General features: G+C 37.7%; 1 protein-coding gene across 1 annotated transcript in view; it reads left to right on the plus strand.

Moving 5' to 3' along the window:
- Nucleotides 1-17164, plus strand: part of SATB1 (SATB homeobox 1) — a 74714-nt gene that overhangs the window by 18733 nt on the left and 38817 nt on the right. Inside the window, 2 exon segments of the mRNA XM_017732136.1 lie at nucleotides 9087-9198; nucleotides 11518-11972. Of these exon segments, the coding sequence (XP_017587625.1) occupies nucleotides 9087-9198; nucleotides 11518-11972 (567 nt within the window).

A 17164-nucleotide genomic window follows, 5' to 3' on the forward strand; every position in this document is an offset into this window, starting at 1 on the left:
GTAGGGAAAAAGCACTAGGAATACGGAAGTTGTAAACAGGTATAACAGGGGTATAAAAGAAAAGGCAAAAATCTTCATGGCATCAGTGTGTGTATTTATATATTTACGTATATATATCACAATAAAATCCCACCAAAAAAGATGTGTCAGCTAGCACACCCCCAAGCTCCTAAAGGTGTGTTCCTTACTCTGCACTTCTTGTAAGGAGGATCTTTGTGCGCTAAACCTAATTCAGCTATTTTTTTTTCTTTAATTTATATATTTTAATACTTAAGAAAAGTTTAGTAAATAGAACCTTAAAGTGCACATACATATTCCTCATGGAAAACTAGCTGGAACATTTCTCTTTTGAGATACCTTCATTGAATCTTGGATCTTTTTATGAATTCTTCAGAGCATTTATACTTTTCACAAACTCTTGCTAGTGAAAGATAGCAACACAGAGGCAAAACTAGTATCTTGGCTAACATAGCTGCTTCATACTATAAATTAATTATCTCTTGACAAATCTTTATGTTTTTCTCAGTATGGAAAGAAGTTTGTTCATGTGCTTTTAGCAGCATATCCCTCATAGAATTTGGGTCTGTATGATTAAGAATAACCAGATATACATGTGGCTCATAAAGAGGCACATGACCTGAAACAGTAAAACTGAGACTTAACCATTTAAACAAAGGATACATAAGGGATGTTACATTTGGCACTAGAGGGGTATTTAAGCAAGCAATCAGAGGCATGAGAAATGCACTCACTAGGAGCAGAAATCAATGAAGTTCAAACTAAAAGCTAGTCATACATTTAAAAAAAAAAAAGAAAGAAAAAAAGTACATAAAAGATACATTTAGAAGTTACAGAAAGATATTACAATGGATGAACTGAAATATCCAGACGAGGAAGTCTTCAGATAAATACTAGATGATTTCTCTAGCTCGGCCACTGGTAACTTGGCTGAACTCGGGAATTGCTAGATGAAGTTCTAGGATCTCCTTTTCTGTAGATTCCAAAATGGATGCTCAAAATGGCCTCTTTTGACATTAAAAATCTGCAAAAACTTATGTATTAAATGGAAAAGAGATCAAAGGAAAGGCTTATCCTTAACACCAAAAGAAATTCAGCAAGACAACTGTTAGTGCTACTGCATCTGATGACTTCTTGTCTGGACATTGTGCCTTAGGGCTCAACTTCATGCCAGACATCTGATGCTTTGCTTAGCAGAACAGTGGAATCCGAGAAGAGACTAGCTGAAAATCATGTCCTCTTTCCCAGCAAGGAAATCTTCCTTAACATGGTGGACAATATTAAGCAAAAGCTGTAGTGAAAACAAGCATCGTGGCTGGGTGAAGATAGAGCAATATCAATATCTCTATCAGGAGAATGTATATACTGCAGATTTGTAGAAAATTTTAGCGTACACAAAGCTGACTTGAATGCATTAATAGGTCTAAAATGTCTTGTATCACACAAAGCATTTGCATTAGGTTACTATTTGAAAGCACATTCATTAGGACAAACATTCCAGATAGGAAACAAGGCATAAGCACTCTGACCTGGCTGGAACAGAGTGGTTGGAAAGAAAAGCAATCCACCAGAAAGGAATGCTGAAGTTGTCTCAGATTTTCACCAAATCAGTCTGTGCGATTTCCAAGACCCCACCTACCTCTTTATTCCCACACAAGAAATGCTGGTTGGTATCTGGGGTTATTCAGATTGTCCTCTTGGTTCTCGTTTCCTCTAGTCCCATTCATTGCATCCCAAGACGCAACTGCAGGTGCACAGGCTTCATGTAGTACATTGCCTAATGTAGGAACAGCAGCCTTATGGAGACACTGAGGCTGTCACCACATGGAATTGATAAGGAGGGATGTAACTTAGCCTAGAGTGGCCTAAATCAGGTCTTGTGGACTTGAAGTCCAGCCCAGGCTGGAGCATGGCTTCTGGGTTTGTCTTCATCCAGCAGAAATTCTGCCTGTACACCCCAAGATAGTGTTGTGGTGGGCACCAGTGGGGAGAGCCCCTGAAACATGCATTCCTAGTTCAAGATGAAAGAGCAGTATAAAGCAATCTAGTCATTTCATAACAACCCTTTCAAATGGATTCCTGGCTGAAATGGATAGCGCTTTTCTTACGCATGCAGCTCTCAAATTTCAGAGCTCTGCTGGCAAAGGCACTCGCATAATCAAAATCTTAGGGTGTAATAACTCACCCCTCAATTTCATTTTCATTCTGTGAAGTACACCAAGAATTAACTTATTAAATACTGGTTATTTTGCAATGTATATTTTATCCAGATTGTTTCTAGGAAGGGTTTAGCCAGGACTTTTACTACTGCCTGCCATTTACAAATCATGTGCAGTAAAATCAGGATTCTTAAAAAGATTTGTGTTGGACATCTGACAATGAAGACAAAAATGCGTTATGTCTCCTTATCTTTTATAGGTTGAGGTTGTGACTTCATTTTCTTTCTTTCTTTCTTTTTTTTTTTTTTTTTAGTCTAAGGCACTGTGCCATGAAGCTTGTAACGCAGTTATGAAGTTCTTCAAATCTGAATTAACATTTCCCACCTACCTATCTTTCTCTCTTTTAAGCTTTTAACCTTTGTAGATATAAGAGTAGTATCTTGGGAAGCAGCTTTTTATTTGAGCTTTATTTATATCCATCAGTGGGAGATGCTCGGAAAACATCGGGAGAATGCTGCTCTGTCATGCAGCAACTGGGAATTTACATTACAGAATGGTAAAAATAGTGCAAGGATCAGTTCCTTCAGATGCTGAATCCTCATTTCTGATTTTCAAAATCTTCCCATGTGTGGGTATATTTCTATACATATATAAATATATGCGTATATATGTATATATAATTTGGGTTTAGTTTTATATCTTCCCTCATTATATCAAAGTAGCTTTATGTTTACATTAATACATACATTTATAATGCTTAAAGACAACATAAGGCAGAAAAGGAGGAGGAGATAAATTAAGTTTTTCAAGGATAGGAGAAAGGAGGAAAGACATGCTAATGTATTGTAAGAAAAGCTTGTGCCATCATGGTAAATCTGCCTTTTCTTCAGTTTTAACTTATATGACTAGCATTTGCCATGCAGATCCTTACTTTCCTGACCCTGGCAACAGTATGGAGGTCAGATAGCCATCCAAGTGCAATGCCAAAGGCACAAACAAAAGTTTTTTTCTTCTCTGTCCATCTGTGGGTTTTTCCCTGATCCTACATGTTTATAGGGCATATGACAACAAATTCAGTGGCGTTATTTGCTATAGTTCAAGCTAATGGACCAAGGAATTTAACATAATTCTTCATATGCAGTTAAACTGTCCGTGTCAGGATTTCTTGCCCAAAAAACAGCTAGTGGCTGGATATATTTGGCCTGCTTTTATTCAGAATGGCAGGTATTTCTCTGCCATGCCAGAACACTAGGAACAGCATTTTGCCCTGGTTGGGTTTTTGCAGTACGTGGGCTGGTGTAGGCTCAGGCAGGCTAAAATCTTTTGATTTGAGGATAGTCTTGTGTTATCCAGTTGGGGCTTGAATGTTCCCTTCCCGTTTGAAAAATGTTAACGTGGAGCCTCCTGAGAAATAAGCACTCATAAGAGTTCAGCTTGTGTTGGAGCTGATGCTTGCTATTTCCATGCAAACAAAAGCCACTGATAGTAGCTAGAGTAGAGGAAACAAAGTTCCTCTGTCCTTTATGAAAAGATCCTCCCCTCCATATGCCCCCAAATCTTTAAGTTCTGTTCTGCAACTTTATCACTATTCAAACTAGGTCTAGGGACAAAGGCTCATAGCTTTTCTCTTTTACTTTTTTTAAAGAGCCATGTTAAGTTTGCAGCATTGGAACATGCTCCCCTGCTGGTGTCTAGGAATGTAAAGCAGAGGAATTATGGAAGACAAAATAGAATAGAGCCTTAAAAGTTTGGCTTTAAAAAATGGAGCCAGTGGTTTGACAGATTGTTCAGTAAATGTTCATTTTATTGAGAATTATAAAAAAGGTGCTTAGCGCCTCTGTACCATTAATATAATACATTAAAAGGGTACTGTCAAGATTAGTGTTTCAGCTCTGAAAATTGACTGTAGGGTTTATGGGCAGCACTGTTCATACTCTGCGTGTAAGATGAGGTATCTTCTACTTATCACTTCACAAAACCATTATGTTGTTACAAGGCTTTATACTGAAAAGCTTGATAAACAGTAAAACGTAAATAAAATCTCATTTGAAAAGTGAGAGAATAGTTGCTGCCTGTCTTATAGCCAGATTTAGCAGATGCGGGTTTGAATGTAAAACAGTTGTGAAAATAGCCAGTGTCAAACTAGTGCAAAATTAAACTTGTGGGGTGTTCTGTTTTCAGTGTCTGTCATTGTTGAAGTACTCCATCTCAAAAGCATGCATTCCTTTCTACAGAAAAAAAAAATCAGATTCCTTGGTTGAAATTAATTAGCATTCAGAAACCAGATAGCATGTTTTTGGGTATTCATGAGATCTCTGTTTGAAAAAATGTTTTTAACTTGTAGAAATGTGTTGCAACACACAGATGGGAAGAAAAAGAAAAAAAAATCTCTTTAGCAAGCACTGTGTGTAAAAGGAATATTACATTTTGCACGCTCCTGATTACCCTGTGTAAACAGTTTTTGACATCTGTCTTTATAGTTTTCGAGGAGAGGAAGACTTTGTTAAAAGAACCATTTTTATACAGCAGTCACCATTTCAGTCTTGCTTTACCTGTATTATGAAAGCAGATGGTCTGCATGTCTTTTGAATATTTATAACTATCAAAAACAATCTCTTGCTATTCACCCTTAGGCTTATGAGATGTCAGGACTGTTCTGGTTGAAAAAAAATCATCTTGGGTGTTTACAGAAAGGGGATTACATTAAGCTGAAATGACTATACATTTTCCAGTTTAATATTTGTCCATCAGCTGTTTAATCGTATTTAGATAGTTGTGTAAATAAGTTGTTGCAGCCCTTGCCCCTTCCACTGAGCAGGCTTGAAGCTTTAAACACCAATGAATGAGTTGTGAAAAAGCTCAGCTTTTTTTTTTCCTAGTTAAACAACCTGGAAGGCCTAAATAAGTTTTGGTTACAGTGCTCCTTTTGAGAAAAATGTTTAATTTGCAAAGGAATCCCCGATATCTAATTCAGTCGAGTTGTTCTAGGAAGCTGCTGTGTCTGTTACTCCCTGCTAAGTCTGTTAGCATGTATTTGCTCTGTGTAAATACTGCAGCCCAAGTATCCCTTCATGAGGCATGAAAACAGCCTTATTCTGCCCATATAAAAATAATTTTAAGGTTATTTAGGGGAAGTTTTGGGACTGTGGGGGTTAAAAGCTTTTTTGACTGGAAGCTGAGCAATCACTGATAACAGATTTTGCTGTGGTTGGTTGATTTGGCAGAAAAGCATGAACAGTTTTGGTTTAGATGATTGAATTAACCTGATTAACATTGTTTTTGTTGTTTTGCAAAAAGGACAACAGTATACTTTTAGCAATGATCGAGCAACACTTCACCTGGTTGAAGAGCAGTGTTAGAGGCAATGACTCAGAAATGCCTCCCTTGAAGCACCTGCAGCAGTGGCTGCCGGGACGAGGCAGCATGAAAGGCTCAGGTCCCTCCCGTGTCTTGCAGGATGCACCTTGCGTTAGATTCTGGCACAAAACAAAAGGTGTCTGATGCTACCACTTTATTGGGTTTTGTTTGATGGGCATATGAAACGATTCCTGCTTGAGATTTATGGTATTTCTCCAGGGAGTTCCCCAACTTCTTTGAGAAAAATATGGTTTCTAGTTTTCAAATCTCTGGTATTTAATCTTCCAGAGAATATGGGATTTGGTTTAATCTATGCTGGGTGAACCTCAGCTGAACTTCAGAGCAAATTCTACCCCTACCTTCACACAGTTGTTGGATGCCCAATTATAATTAACTTATTTGGCTAAAAAAAGAGCACTTGGGCTGCAGCAGATGGTATCATTCCAGAATAGTGGGATTTCTGTGAAGGTGGCACCATTTCAGATGAGATCTCCTGATTCTCAAACACGACTGCAAGTGATGTGGTTGGGGGGAGGGAGGTATGGGAAAGGGGAAAGAGGGAAATTTGAGATCTTGAAGGCTCACAACTTACTTTCAGGGATAAACTACTAGGACATAAGTTAAGACTGCATATCTGTGACCAGTTTTTGCTTTCTCTTAATTTTCCTCACAAATATGAAAAAAATCTGTTTATGAGTGATGCATGTGATGCATTTGAATATTTGTATGGTATATTTATAATCATCATCCTTGTATGTGGAAGGCATCTGCCTCTGTGCCTCACTGATAAAGAGGATATGTACAGTAGTACCAGGATGCTATGTGCTTCAAATACAATAATTTTGATTTTGATTATTGATAATTCAAGACATGGGGAACTCCTCAAGTGTAATGACCCAGGTAATATGAAAAGCACCAATATGCCTTCAGTCTAGATAGTGAATCTCTGAAGATCACTATCTCATGGGGTTAATCTTAAGTTTTAGGCCATAAGCATACCAGACATTTATATATGTAGATTGGCATTAAAATGTACAGGAATTCTATAGCAATAGGAAATTTCTGTAGCCAAGTGCATCTCTCTGCACTGATGTGACTGCATGTTTGATGACAATAAATAAAGCATAGAAACAATGAAATTCAGTGTTGTCAAGTTATTTTCTGAGTTAACAAGGTAGTAATATTTTATCTGGCTTGTAAAATTTTGCCTTCAGTGAATTAGTAAATAAATCATTGATTCTTCCTGATGAGGATTCTTAGCGTAGGTAATATCACTTGAATGTTTGCATGAAGTGTTCTCGAAGAAAATGCAGGATAATTTTCATTTTTAAATGTGTTTATAATGTCTGTCTTTTTTTTTTTTTTTTAAATCTACTTTGAAGAGCAGGAGTAACATCCCAGTGTTAGCCATCAAAGCTTGAAATTCACATTGTGTCAGTGAAGCTAAAATTCCCAGCAGTGCTTCTTAAACAGACCAGTCCCCTATTTGGTTGTAAAGTAACTGCATTAAATTTATTCCTGAAGAAGCAGGGGATGTTGCAAACTGCCATGTCATTTGTGTATCATTGTTGTAAAATGACATGGAAGGGAGCACTAGGAAATCTTAGACAAACGTCTTCAATAATAGGTAATTTACTAAAATTAATATACATGTTTTCATACTTAAAGTTAGTTGGGCAGGAGAAGACATCTGAAAGGGGCAAAGTAAAATGAGTGAAACCCACCTTGAAGTCTAAATGACATCCGAAAAATACATGAGTTGGTGTGGGATGGTGGCCTCTGACAGGTGCAGTTCCCCATTTTGCATGCACAGATCTGCCGTTTTTGCATGTAGTCTGTGCAGTCATATAATTTACCAGTTCAGATTCACAGGACTCTTAAAATCACAACTTATGTAGCACGTGCCCGTGTTTAAGATGGTTCAATCTATAAAAGAGCTTAAAAGATAATTTTGTACATATTAGACATTAATTATACTGCTATTATACTGGAAGTTGAAATTGGGTTCAGCTGAGCTTGGTTCTGGTTCATTCAGGCTAGACTTTTGGTAGTCTATTAAAATTTCAGTCTCCTTTTATACCACTGACAAAAGGCTTCTAGCTAGTTTCAGAAATGCCAGAGTAGTATCAAGAAATGACAAGAATTTTGATGATTCGGAGAAACATTAAAATACCTGCCTGGTAAGTAGAGGGTATCCACATTTGGCATAAATAATGCTGCCTCACTCTAGGAGTTCTGCGCCTCCATGAATAGCTTGTTACTGAGTAATACCCTAGAAAATGGTTCTAATGAACTTCACTAAGATCAATAATGAAGGTACTTTTAGTCAGAAACTGAACTAGCCTTTTAAAAGAAGACTTACAGTAACATTTATTGCATTTTTGCTCCAGAGTCTTTCTTCCAGTGGCTATTGTAGTTGGTGTAACAAAGGGTTGATGTTCTAAATGATTTTTAAGACAGCACAAATATATCTAAATGTTACATGCTGAATAGTGAAGAAATGTAATAATCAAGGCTTTGTCTTCTTGACTGTCATCGTTTTTTTGATACACTGGACAATTCTTGTAGTTAAGCCAAAAGTAACTACTTTCCACATAGAAATTTAAAGGGTGGCAAAGTTCAGCCTGTTAAAATTATATTTGCTAATTTTGTTGTTCATACATCATATACTGAGTATAATTTTCAAGTTGGAGCATTATCTCATTTTGCAAGGCTTAGTCTTAATTGAATTTGTAAAAGAATGTACTGGAACTCAAAGTTTTATGCATTGTAAATTCCACTATTTTAAAATTGGTCAAAACTGAGCAGAAGGTAAATTTCTCACTGTAGCTATCTGATATCTCGAGAACCTTTGAGAAAAAAATCATCTTGATCTTCCTTTGGTCTATTTTACAGCTAATATTCAGTTACAGAATTAGACATGACAATAAGTTTTTCATAAGCCTGTTTTTGCAAATCGCTTAAAATACCCTGTTTAGGAAAAACAAGGCTGGGTTCATTTTGGGTTATTAGATACATATTTTATTATAATTTAAACCCTATATTTTATCCTATTAATAGGTCATTCAGATAAAGTTTTATCCTATGATTTTCTGGAGTCTGCTCTGTGATAAGTGGCACAGAGTAACTGGACACGGGTAACTTGGGTCACTGTGTGCACTTGTAAAGGCAGTGTAGGAATTGCATGCCTGTAAACTTGTGTGGGTATGTGAAGGGTCAATCAAATTTAAAAGCAGAAATAGGATGAACAAAATTCACTTTCAAGATTAGCATCTTCTGTCCAGAGCCCATCCCAATGCATGATGTTTCTTGGTCGATAACTTTGTTCTTCCCTTAGTACATCTGCTATTTTTTGCTTCCATTTACAATATACCTTGGTTTGTTTTCATGCTCAATTAATGAGTTTTTTAAAAGCCTTTGGATGATAGGATTTAAAATGCAATATGGTTCTCAAACTTTAAAAATATAATGGTTCAACAATAAAATAATTTGTGCTTTGACTTGTACTGCTCTGTATTACAGATTTTTTTTTCTTCTCCCCTTTTCACACAGAGTATGATTTCTTCCATTGTGAACAGCACTTACTATGCAAATGTCTCAGCAGCAAAATGTCAGGAATTTGGAAGGTGGTATAAACATTTCAAGAAGGCAAAAGATATGATGGGTAAGCAAAAAAAAAAATTGCCTTGATGGTGGTTACATACCATTATGTGTCACATTGAGGTCTGTCACAGTCATATAAGAAGCCAGTTCCCGTCACGATAAGTTTAGGATGCTTTTGATGAGTAGATGTAGAAAGTACATATATAGTGAAAGAATTCATTTAAATAAATATTTGCTATTGAAACAGCCAAGCTGACTTGGGTTGCCAGAGATGTAAAGCTGCCATTCCGTAAATCTAGAGATCTACCACCCAGAATAATTGTTTAGAAAACCTGTTCCTGGAACTGTGACGAACTGATTTTTTAATGTATGTATTTTTTTTCTCGCTCTGGCTAATGTATATTTAAAGAAACAGGCTTCTACAGCTATCACTGCCTTCCAGCAAGAATGCTCTAATTTTGTAAATTCATATTTTTATCTAACCTTGGGACCTTAATTTCAGTTAATTCTAACAAATAGTTGTTGTGACAATTGTTTGCTTGTCGTAGTAAGCACAAGTAAATTATTGGAGAAAAAAATCTATCAATTCTGTGATACCTTTTATCTTTTTTAAACCTGTTCACATAATTTTGAACACTTAATGTCAGAAAATTTCTACGTAAATTTCAACAGAATGGAGAAATGGCACCTCAGTTTGGATTGAATTTCGAGCTTGACTTAGCTTTCAGTATTTGAAGCAAAATCATTCATCTACCAAAACGGGTTCCTTGCCTTTTATAGCTTAAGGCTGTAATGAAGACAATGCATCACTTTTGTGATAATTGCTTGAATTACTGTTCCGAGTGAATGGCCCACTTGGGTTGATCTCTACTTTCCCTGAGTGAAAAAAGGCAGCTTCTTTCCTTAATCTACTTTGTACCTTCTGTGTAACACAGAACCCTTCTTCTGAGACCACCAAATTTAGTGGTAAGACTTCACTTGGTTTCAGGTGGTCCATGTGTGAGGCAGCAGAGTGTCCATAGGAGAGAGCGACCTTTCCACCACAGCCTCTCCCACATCCTTTGCAGCAGTGCTCCTGCATGGGGCAACCCCTGCAAAATTTTACTTACATGGCTTGCTAAGACATGTTCTCCATCCATTCATTTGGGGTCAGTGAAGACAGCAAATAGAAGATGTGTTCTTATGTATTCCTGTGTAACCTAATGCTGGCAGAAGAGGCAGCATTGCCCCCAAATTCACCTGCGTGAGGAGTAGCAGGGCCTCTGCTTGGGTACTGATCCAGGATATGGACACCAGAACTCTCTGCAGAACAGCTGGCTTGTTTTTTATTTATCAAATTTCTGCCTGTGATAGGACAGAGGAGGAAAATGGGGATGCAGCTGGGAATCCAAGTGGCGATTTCTTCATCCAGCTCCAATCCTTGTGGAGGAAAGGGTGGCTTTTCACTGATGACTGTTAGTGAAGATCATAATTACTGTGAAAAACTCAGACACAGCCTTTTAAAAAAAAAAAGCTTTACTAGTATAAGAAAAAAAAAGCGCTACAACATTTTTCTGAAAATACTGAACTTCTGGACTTTTGGTTTTTAAATAAAGCTTATTTTCTTAGGGCTATTTCCAGACCAGATCTGCTAAAGCTCTAGAATAAAAAAAGTGACATATGCTGATAAAAAGGAGGCTCCTTTATATCAACCTAGAGTTATTTTATATTGTTTAATCATGCACAAGAGGGGAACTGGAAGAACTCTTGTAGTTTAAAAAACTGTGCTGTTAATTAAAAAGGAGGGTGTGTCAAAGGCAGATGAGTTAATATAAGAAAAAAATTCAACCATGTTGCAAGTCACTGAAAAAAACCATGCATACATGGTTGCAAGATAAAGCAGCCCATCTGTGTAATTTACATAAATTATACTAGTTCCTAGCAGTCCCATACAATTGATGCAGCATCTAGAAATTAGCAGAGCATTGGGAGGTCTGCACCTCACCCTGCTTGTTACAGATTTCCAGTGACTGGGAACTGCCGATGTCATGGCAGGGACCTCACGGGAGGAGCAAAACCAGTCACCGGGGGCTTCCCTCTCTGGCTGGGGCATGTTTTCCCCCAACAGCCCTCCTTACCCTTTACACAGATGCACTTGCTGTTTCATCTGCAGCACAGACTGGGTTTTTGTCTCTTGTCTTTGCCCCATCTCTAGTTGGTCTAATTGGTTTGTCTGAAGTCCTCTGCATCTGTCTCTGTGGGATGCAGCAACCCGCTTGTGGTTGGGTTGCATTGCACCCTTTTATATTTGTTTATTTTTATTAGCATGTCTTGTAAGGACAGTCAAGTTTGTGATTTTCAGTCTGATGTTGGCCTTTTCAATGTTTCTTTTCCGCTGTAGTTGAGATGGATAGCCTTTCTGAACTATCCCAGCAAGGTGCCAACCATGTCAACTTCGGTCAGCAGCCAGTCCCAGGGAACACAGCCGAACAGCCTCCATCTCCTGTTCAGCTTTCTCATGGTAGTCAACCATCAGTTCGGACCCCGCTTCCAAACCTGCACCCTGGACTTGTATCTACTCCCATTAGCCCTCAGCTGGTAAATCAGCAGCTGGTAATGGCCCAGTTGCTGAACCAGCAGTATGCAGTGAACAGACTTCTAGCCCAGCAGTCCTTAAACCAACAGTACTTGAACCACCCTCCTCCTGTCAGTAGATCCATGAACAAGCCGTTGGAGCAGCAGGTCTCAACGAACACAGAGGTGTCTTCCGAAATCTACCAGTGGGTCCGTGATGAATTGAAACGAGCAGGAATCTCACAGGCAGTATTTGCACGTGTGGCTTTTAACCGAACTCAGGTCAGTCATCTTTTTTCTTTTCTTTTTTTTAAGTCTAAGATTCTCTTCTTTCTCTCTCTAATTAGTAATTGCCATCTTCTGTCTTCTCATTTCTACCTTGTCACTTAGCTCCTCTGAAGGAACCACACATCCTTGCAGGACCACTGTCCATGTTGATACAGTACTGGAATCCTCAGGGATTGGTTTGTGGAAATTCCCGCTGTTCTTACAGGAAGCGTGGTTCCTCTCCAGTTGTGATGGTTTATGAATAGCTGAATTTCCCAGTAAAAGAAATTAACAGCTCTATGCAGAACCATTCACAAAGTCACCCAAGAGATTGTTTTTTGTGTTGCAGTGTTGTACCCACACTGACCACCTGCACACACTGAACAACCAGTCTTCTTTCTCAGGTGTACTAGAGATGGTCTTTTATCCATACTTGCATTTATTTTTATTATTTTCTAGTGAAAGTCTTAATAACATCTTTTCAGGCTTCTGAAAAGATCAAAAATTAAAAGCTTTATCTCTAGATTATCTACTCTTTTCATGTATTTTTGTACTGTTTTGCAAAAACAGTAGTTGCTGAGCTTGCTGGTGTCCACGTCAGAACATATACTTCAGCTCTTCAATGCAGAAAAAGCTATCCCTAGCAAAGCTGATAAGTAACACTAAAATGTGTTATTTTTTACACCTGTTTTAGAAGCTAACCCTGTTATAATTTATTCTGCTCTATGAATTTAACTTAATGCCATGTTGCATGGAATTTAATCAAGCAGAATTTATGGAAGAAATGTCAGTATATCGAATGCAAATAATAAGATCTCAAAATTTTAGAAGTATGTTTTAGCAGAAAATAAAATATTTTTAATAGGACTTTTTAAAATGGGAAATATTTTTAAAAGGCATAGGTAAATTTGCTTTGGGTTCCACATTTTCAAATGAAAACACATACTTAGGGAACAATTTGCCCATTGTAAATTATAGTATAACAAAAAAGATCATCATTTGATCTTCTCTTGAAACGTTTTTGTTTCTCCCTTAGAGAATTCTTAGCTTAGAGAATAAAAATTCTGTTTCAAATGCTCTGGTACCAGGTTTGAATCAGCATGTCATTTGTAATTGTTCTGAATTACTGTTGCATTACAATATTTTACATCCTCCTTTAGCTAAAAGAAAGTAGAGTCATTGTGTGAATTCTCTGCAGGGCTCTGTGTGTGTGTGTCCTTCCTCTTTACAGCAGAGGAGGTTTTCAAGATCTGGGCCTTTCATACCAAATTTCATGGGTTACATAAACTCATGCAGGGATTACTTACATTAACTTAGGTCCAGGCAGTGTCAGTTGTTATATTTACAAATAAGTGACATTGAGTCTTTTTTAATACAATGTTTAAAAGTTTAATTATTGATACTCTAAAGTATTAAAGCAATAATAGGAGCTTCACGTTACAGTGGTTTGCAGCTGCCATCTTACCTGGACAAAAAGCCAAGCAAGTAATTCAGAAAATAAAGCTTATTTTATATATTTACTTCTTTCTCAGGTTTTCCTAAAAGCCCACTATTTTATCTTAACTTTTCCCCCTCTGAAGTGATCAGTTTTTTCAGCTAGTTTTGCGTACAGCTTTTGGCATGTCCTTTGTCCATGAGAAGTATTTGTTACCTGAAGTACAAGGATAATTGGTTCTAACTGGACATTGAATTTATATGAGAGAGTAGGAGAAAATGCTCTTTTGATGTGAGAAATGCAACTGTAGAACCAGATTTCTAGTGCAAATACTGATTCTTTAATATTAGTATTGTTATTACACTAAATATATATTAAAATATGTATTGCTATGTAATTTTCTTACTACAAATGTTATTAAATATTTGTTTAAAGTTCAGTTCTTCCCCAGACTTTGTGGCTAACCAGCTTGGTAAAATATGTTCACAGTGACCCAAAACTGGGAAGAAACCCCAAAATGAACCTTGAAAACAATTCCCCTAAAGAGATAGGAAATAGATCTACATAGATCGGCAATTTTCAACCAAATCTATTTGAAAAAACACAGAGTAGTATCCCTATATCCTACAAATTGGTTTTGCTAATCAAGTTAGTATTTGCAGTTATCTAGGTAAGATTTTCAGTGTTTGTTATGTTTTTGGCAAACTACAGGGAGCAAAAAGGAAACATACCAGGAGCCTAGAGAGTGTCGGCCTCAGTTTTGCGAAGAAATATCTCAGCATACTTTTCATATGAAGCAAAGCCCCACTGAAATACAGAGAAGTTTATTGTGGGTGCATTTCACCTTTGCAAACCTGGAAATTGTTAATTTTACCCACAGTGAGAGCTAATGTTCCAAGGTAGACACAGGTACCAGCAATTCTTACAGAAAAACTTTTTAAATTTGTTCTGCTTGCTGTACTTCTGAATTCCTCACAGCTTATTCAAGGACACATCACATTTAGCTAAAATTAGTATAGTACTTTAATAACTGATGCCATTTAGGAGGTATTTTCTAATAGTGATTTTCTAATATCCTAAGTCTTTTTTTTGTTGTTGTTTGGCTAGAGAAAGTGCAAATGCTTGTTTAAATTTGTGTACTATTTTCTGAGATAGAAACTTAACTCAGGCTTACCACTGACAGTTTTGAAACTGTCATAAGTATATTTGAGCTGTGTCCAGGGACCATATCATGCCATCAGTTTCTAAAGGCATAAGAACTCCCTGAAATAGGTTAGGAGTTCTGTGCAAGAAAACCCTGGTGTCAAGATACAGTCTCAGATGAGGGGAGAGATTTGCTTTTAGTGTAAAAGGTAAGGAAGGAAGTGATCTAAAAATTAAGAGTGATTTAGCATAATGTTGAGGCAATAAAATGGACTTCGAAATTGGCTGAAGATGCTCTTGTTTTTCAGACTTATGCTCTACAATATGAATACAGAATTTGGTGGTGGTTTTGGGTGGGAAGTTTCTACCAGCATAACATGGTAGTTCAACACTTGATCCTGATTTTCAGGATTTTTTAATTGGCAGCAGAAATGTCAACTAGAAATATTTCTATCTTTCCACAATCCAAGGATTTTTTAATTTGGCAGCAGAAATGTCAACTAGAAATATTTCTATCTTTCCACAATCCAAGGAAAGAATTTGGTAAAAATACTTCTTAAAACTAGAGTGTCTTTTTTTACTATTACTAATTATCTGTAAAGAAGAAAAAGACCCCTGAGCCACACCTTAGAAGTGTATCCTTAAGAAAGAAATGGTGTGAGTTTAATGTGTTCTTGAATAATTTCCCCCCTACCCTTAAGTTCCAAATGGTAATTTGAAAACAGTTCTCAGGAATGTGCCTTGTAAACTTTAATCAAAGTCCAGATAGCTATAACTTGAATGAAAATTCACATCTCTACAGGCACAATAGGACAACTGTTGCAGGGAGCAGAAGCAGTTTTGGTGGTAGCAATTTCTCTGTGGTCCTTCTAGGAAGTCTTCAGAGTGCAGTCGGATCTGAAGTTTTGCTTGTCCTTCAGCAGTTGTGTTTCCACCTCACGGATGCAAAGAAACAGGTTGAATCCTGTTAGCACCTCCTTTCAGTGCACCATAGAAAACTTTGTTGAGTTAGTACTTGTGCTGGCAGATTTGAGTTTCACCTCAAGCAAGGTGTCCAAAGGTGACTACCAGTCTCTCTGTTTGCCAGGTTAATTTTGGTAAATTGAGATGCTTATGTTTCAGTTGCCAGTTCATCAAATTATTAAACATAATATTTTTTTTCCAGCTGATGTCAGTGCACTGTGCAGATACCTCTGCTGTCTTTTAAGAGCAAGTTCAGTATTTTCTTGTGCTTTGCAGGCTAGAAAATGGCATTTTTGATCAGTTTCCTACCCTAGGTAGCCCCAAGCAGCCATGGGATGACAGTGATGATGCAATGGGGCAGCCCCCAAAGTGTGGTGCCACAGCCCTCCATCAGCAGAGAGGCTCTGTCTGCTGTTTCAAATGTTAGGCTAAACTGGGAGATCCTCTACTCTGTTTTGTTCTTAGAGCTGGATGCAGCAGCAACATTTTTTGGGCTGAACTGCCCTCGGAGCCCTAAACAAATAAATAAACTGCTCTCCCATTTCTGTTGTGTGTTTTTAAATGTAAGCATGAGTCAGGAAGTGAAAGGCTGGGGTTCCCACAGCCAGCCTGACATTTGACTCGAAGGTGTAGCTCAGCCTGGTGCATGGCTGGGTGACTAGTCTGCAGTGTGAGAGCAGGGAATTGTGTTAGTCATGGTTGTGGTTGGAACTGGAACTGAGGGCTGCCTGTCTCTGTTTGTGTACACTTTCAGCTGTAAGGTTTGCTGCAGGAACTTGGGTGCTGTTGTATGGAGGCAACCTTGTGGCTCTGTCTTCATGAAAGAAGGAAGAGTGCTTTTTGCTGCTTTTCCATGTCTGACTTTTGTTACTCTTCTTTTTCCCACCAGTGACAATGTTTGATCTGAAGGTCTTTGAATATTTCTCAGTGTTTCTCACTTTTCTCTCTCCCTCCTTTCTACTTGAGCCCCATGCTCGTTTAAAATATTAGCCGGCAGGACGTACTACCTTTCATTCATGTGTAATGCCTTTTCTCATATGTGAAAACTTCTGTGTATTTAGGACTGTGCTCATGCTAATTCTGCTGTGCTCATGCTGCTATTTTGAAGGAGAATGCTTGTATGCAGTAAACGGCTCTGTGTAATTGTAAAACAAAATCTAAGTTTACACAAACCACCTTCTCAGGCACTACTTTTTTTTTCCTTCCACTTTGTCTTTGGCACACTTTATTTTCCAGTAAAATGAAAAATGAAGATGGATTATTCAAAATTGATAACAGTAATGGACCATCATGTAATGTTTTATTGAATTTGAGTTCTGTAAATTATGTGGTAGAAAGAAATTTGCCTGCTTAAGTATAACAGAAATTGCCACTGTATTCATATAATTCTTCGTAGTGTAATTTAAGAAAAAGTACACTATCCATATCACTATTGAATAAAAGGTAAAAAGGTGCTATTACACCATCATGACAGCTCTCCTCTTGCTACTAAGCGACATAGATAAATGTGTCTGCTTATAACTTACTTGGCTGGGATCCAGGCTTGGGGGTGGAGCCTGGGAATAATCTTCCACCTGGACATGGGATAGGAGCACCCCGCAACCAAGAGGGAGAGCGTTCAGGGATGTTCTGCATGTTTTGGGAAGGTTTGGGCAAATTGCATGTT

This window comes from Corvus brachyrhynchos, unplaced genomic scaffold (assembly GCF_000691975.1).
Source record: "Corvus brachyrhynchos isolate BGI_N302 unplaced genomic scaffold, ASM69197v1 scaffold53, whole genome shotgun sequence".
Lineage (NCBI taxonomy): Eukaryota > Metazoa > Chordata > Aves > Passeriformes > Corvidae > Corvus > Corvus brachyrhynchos.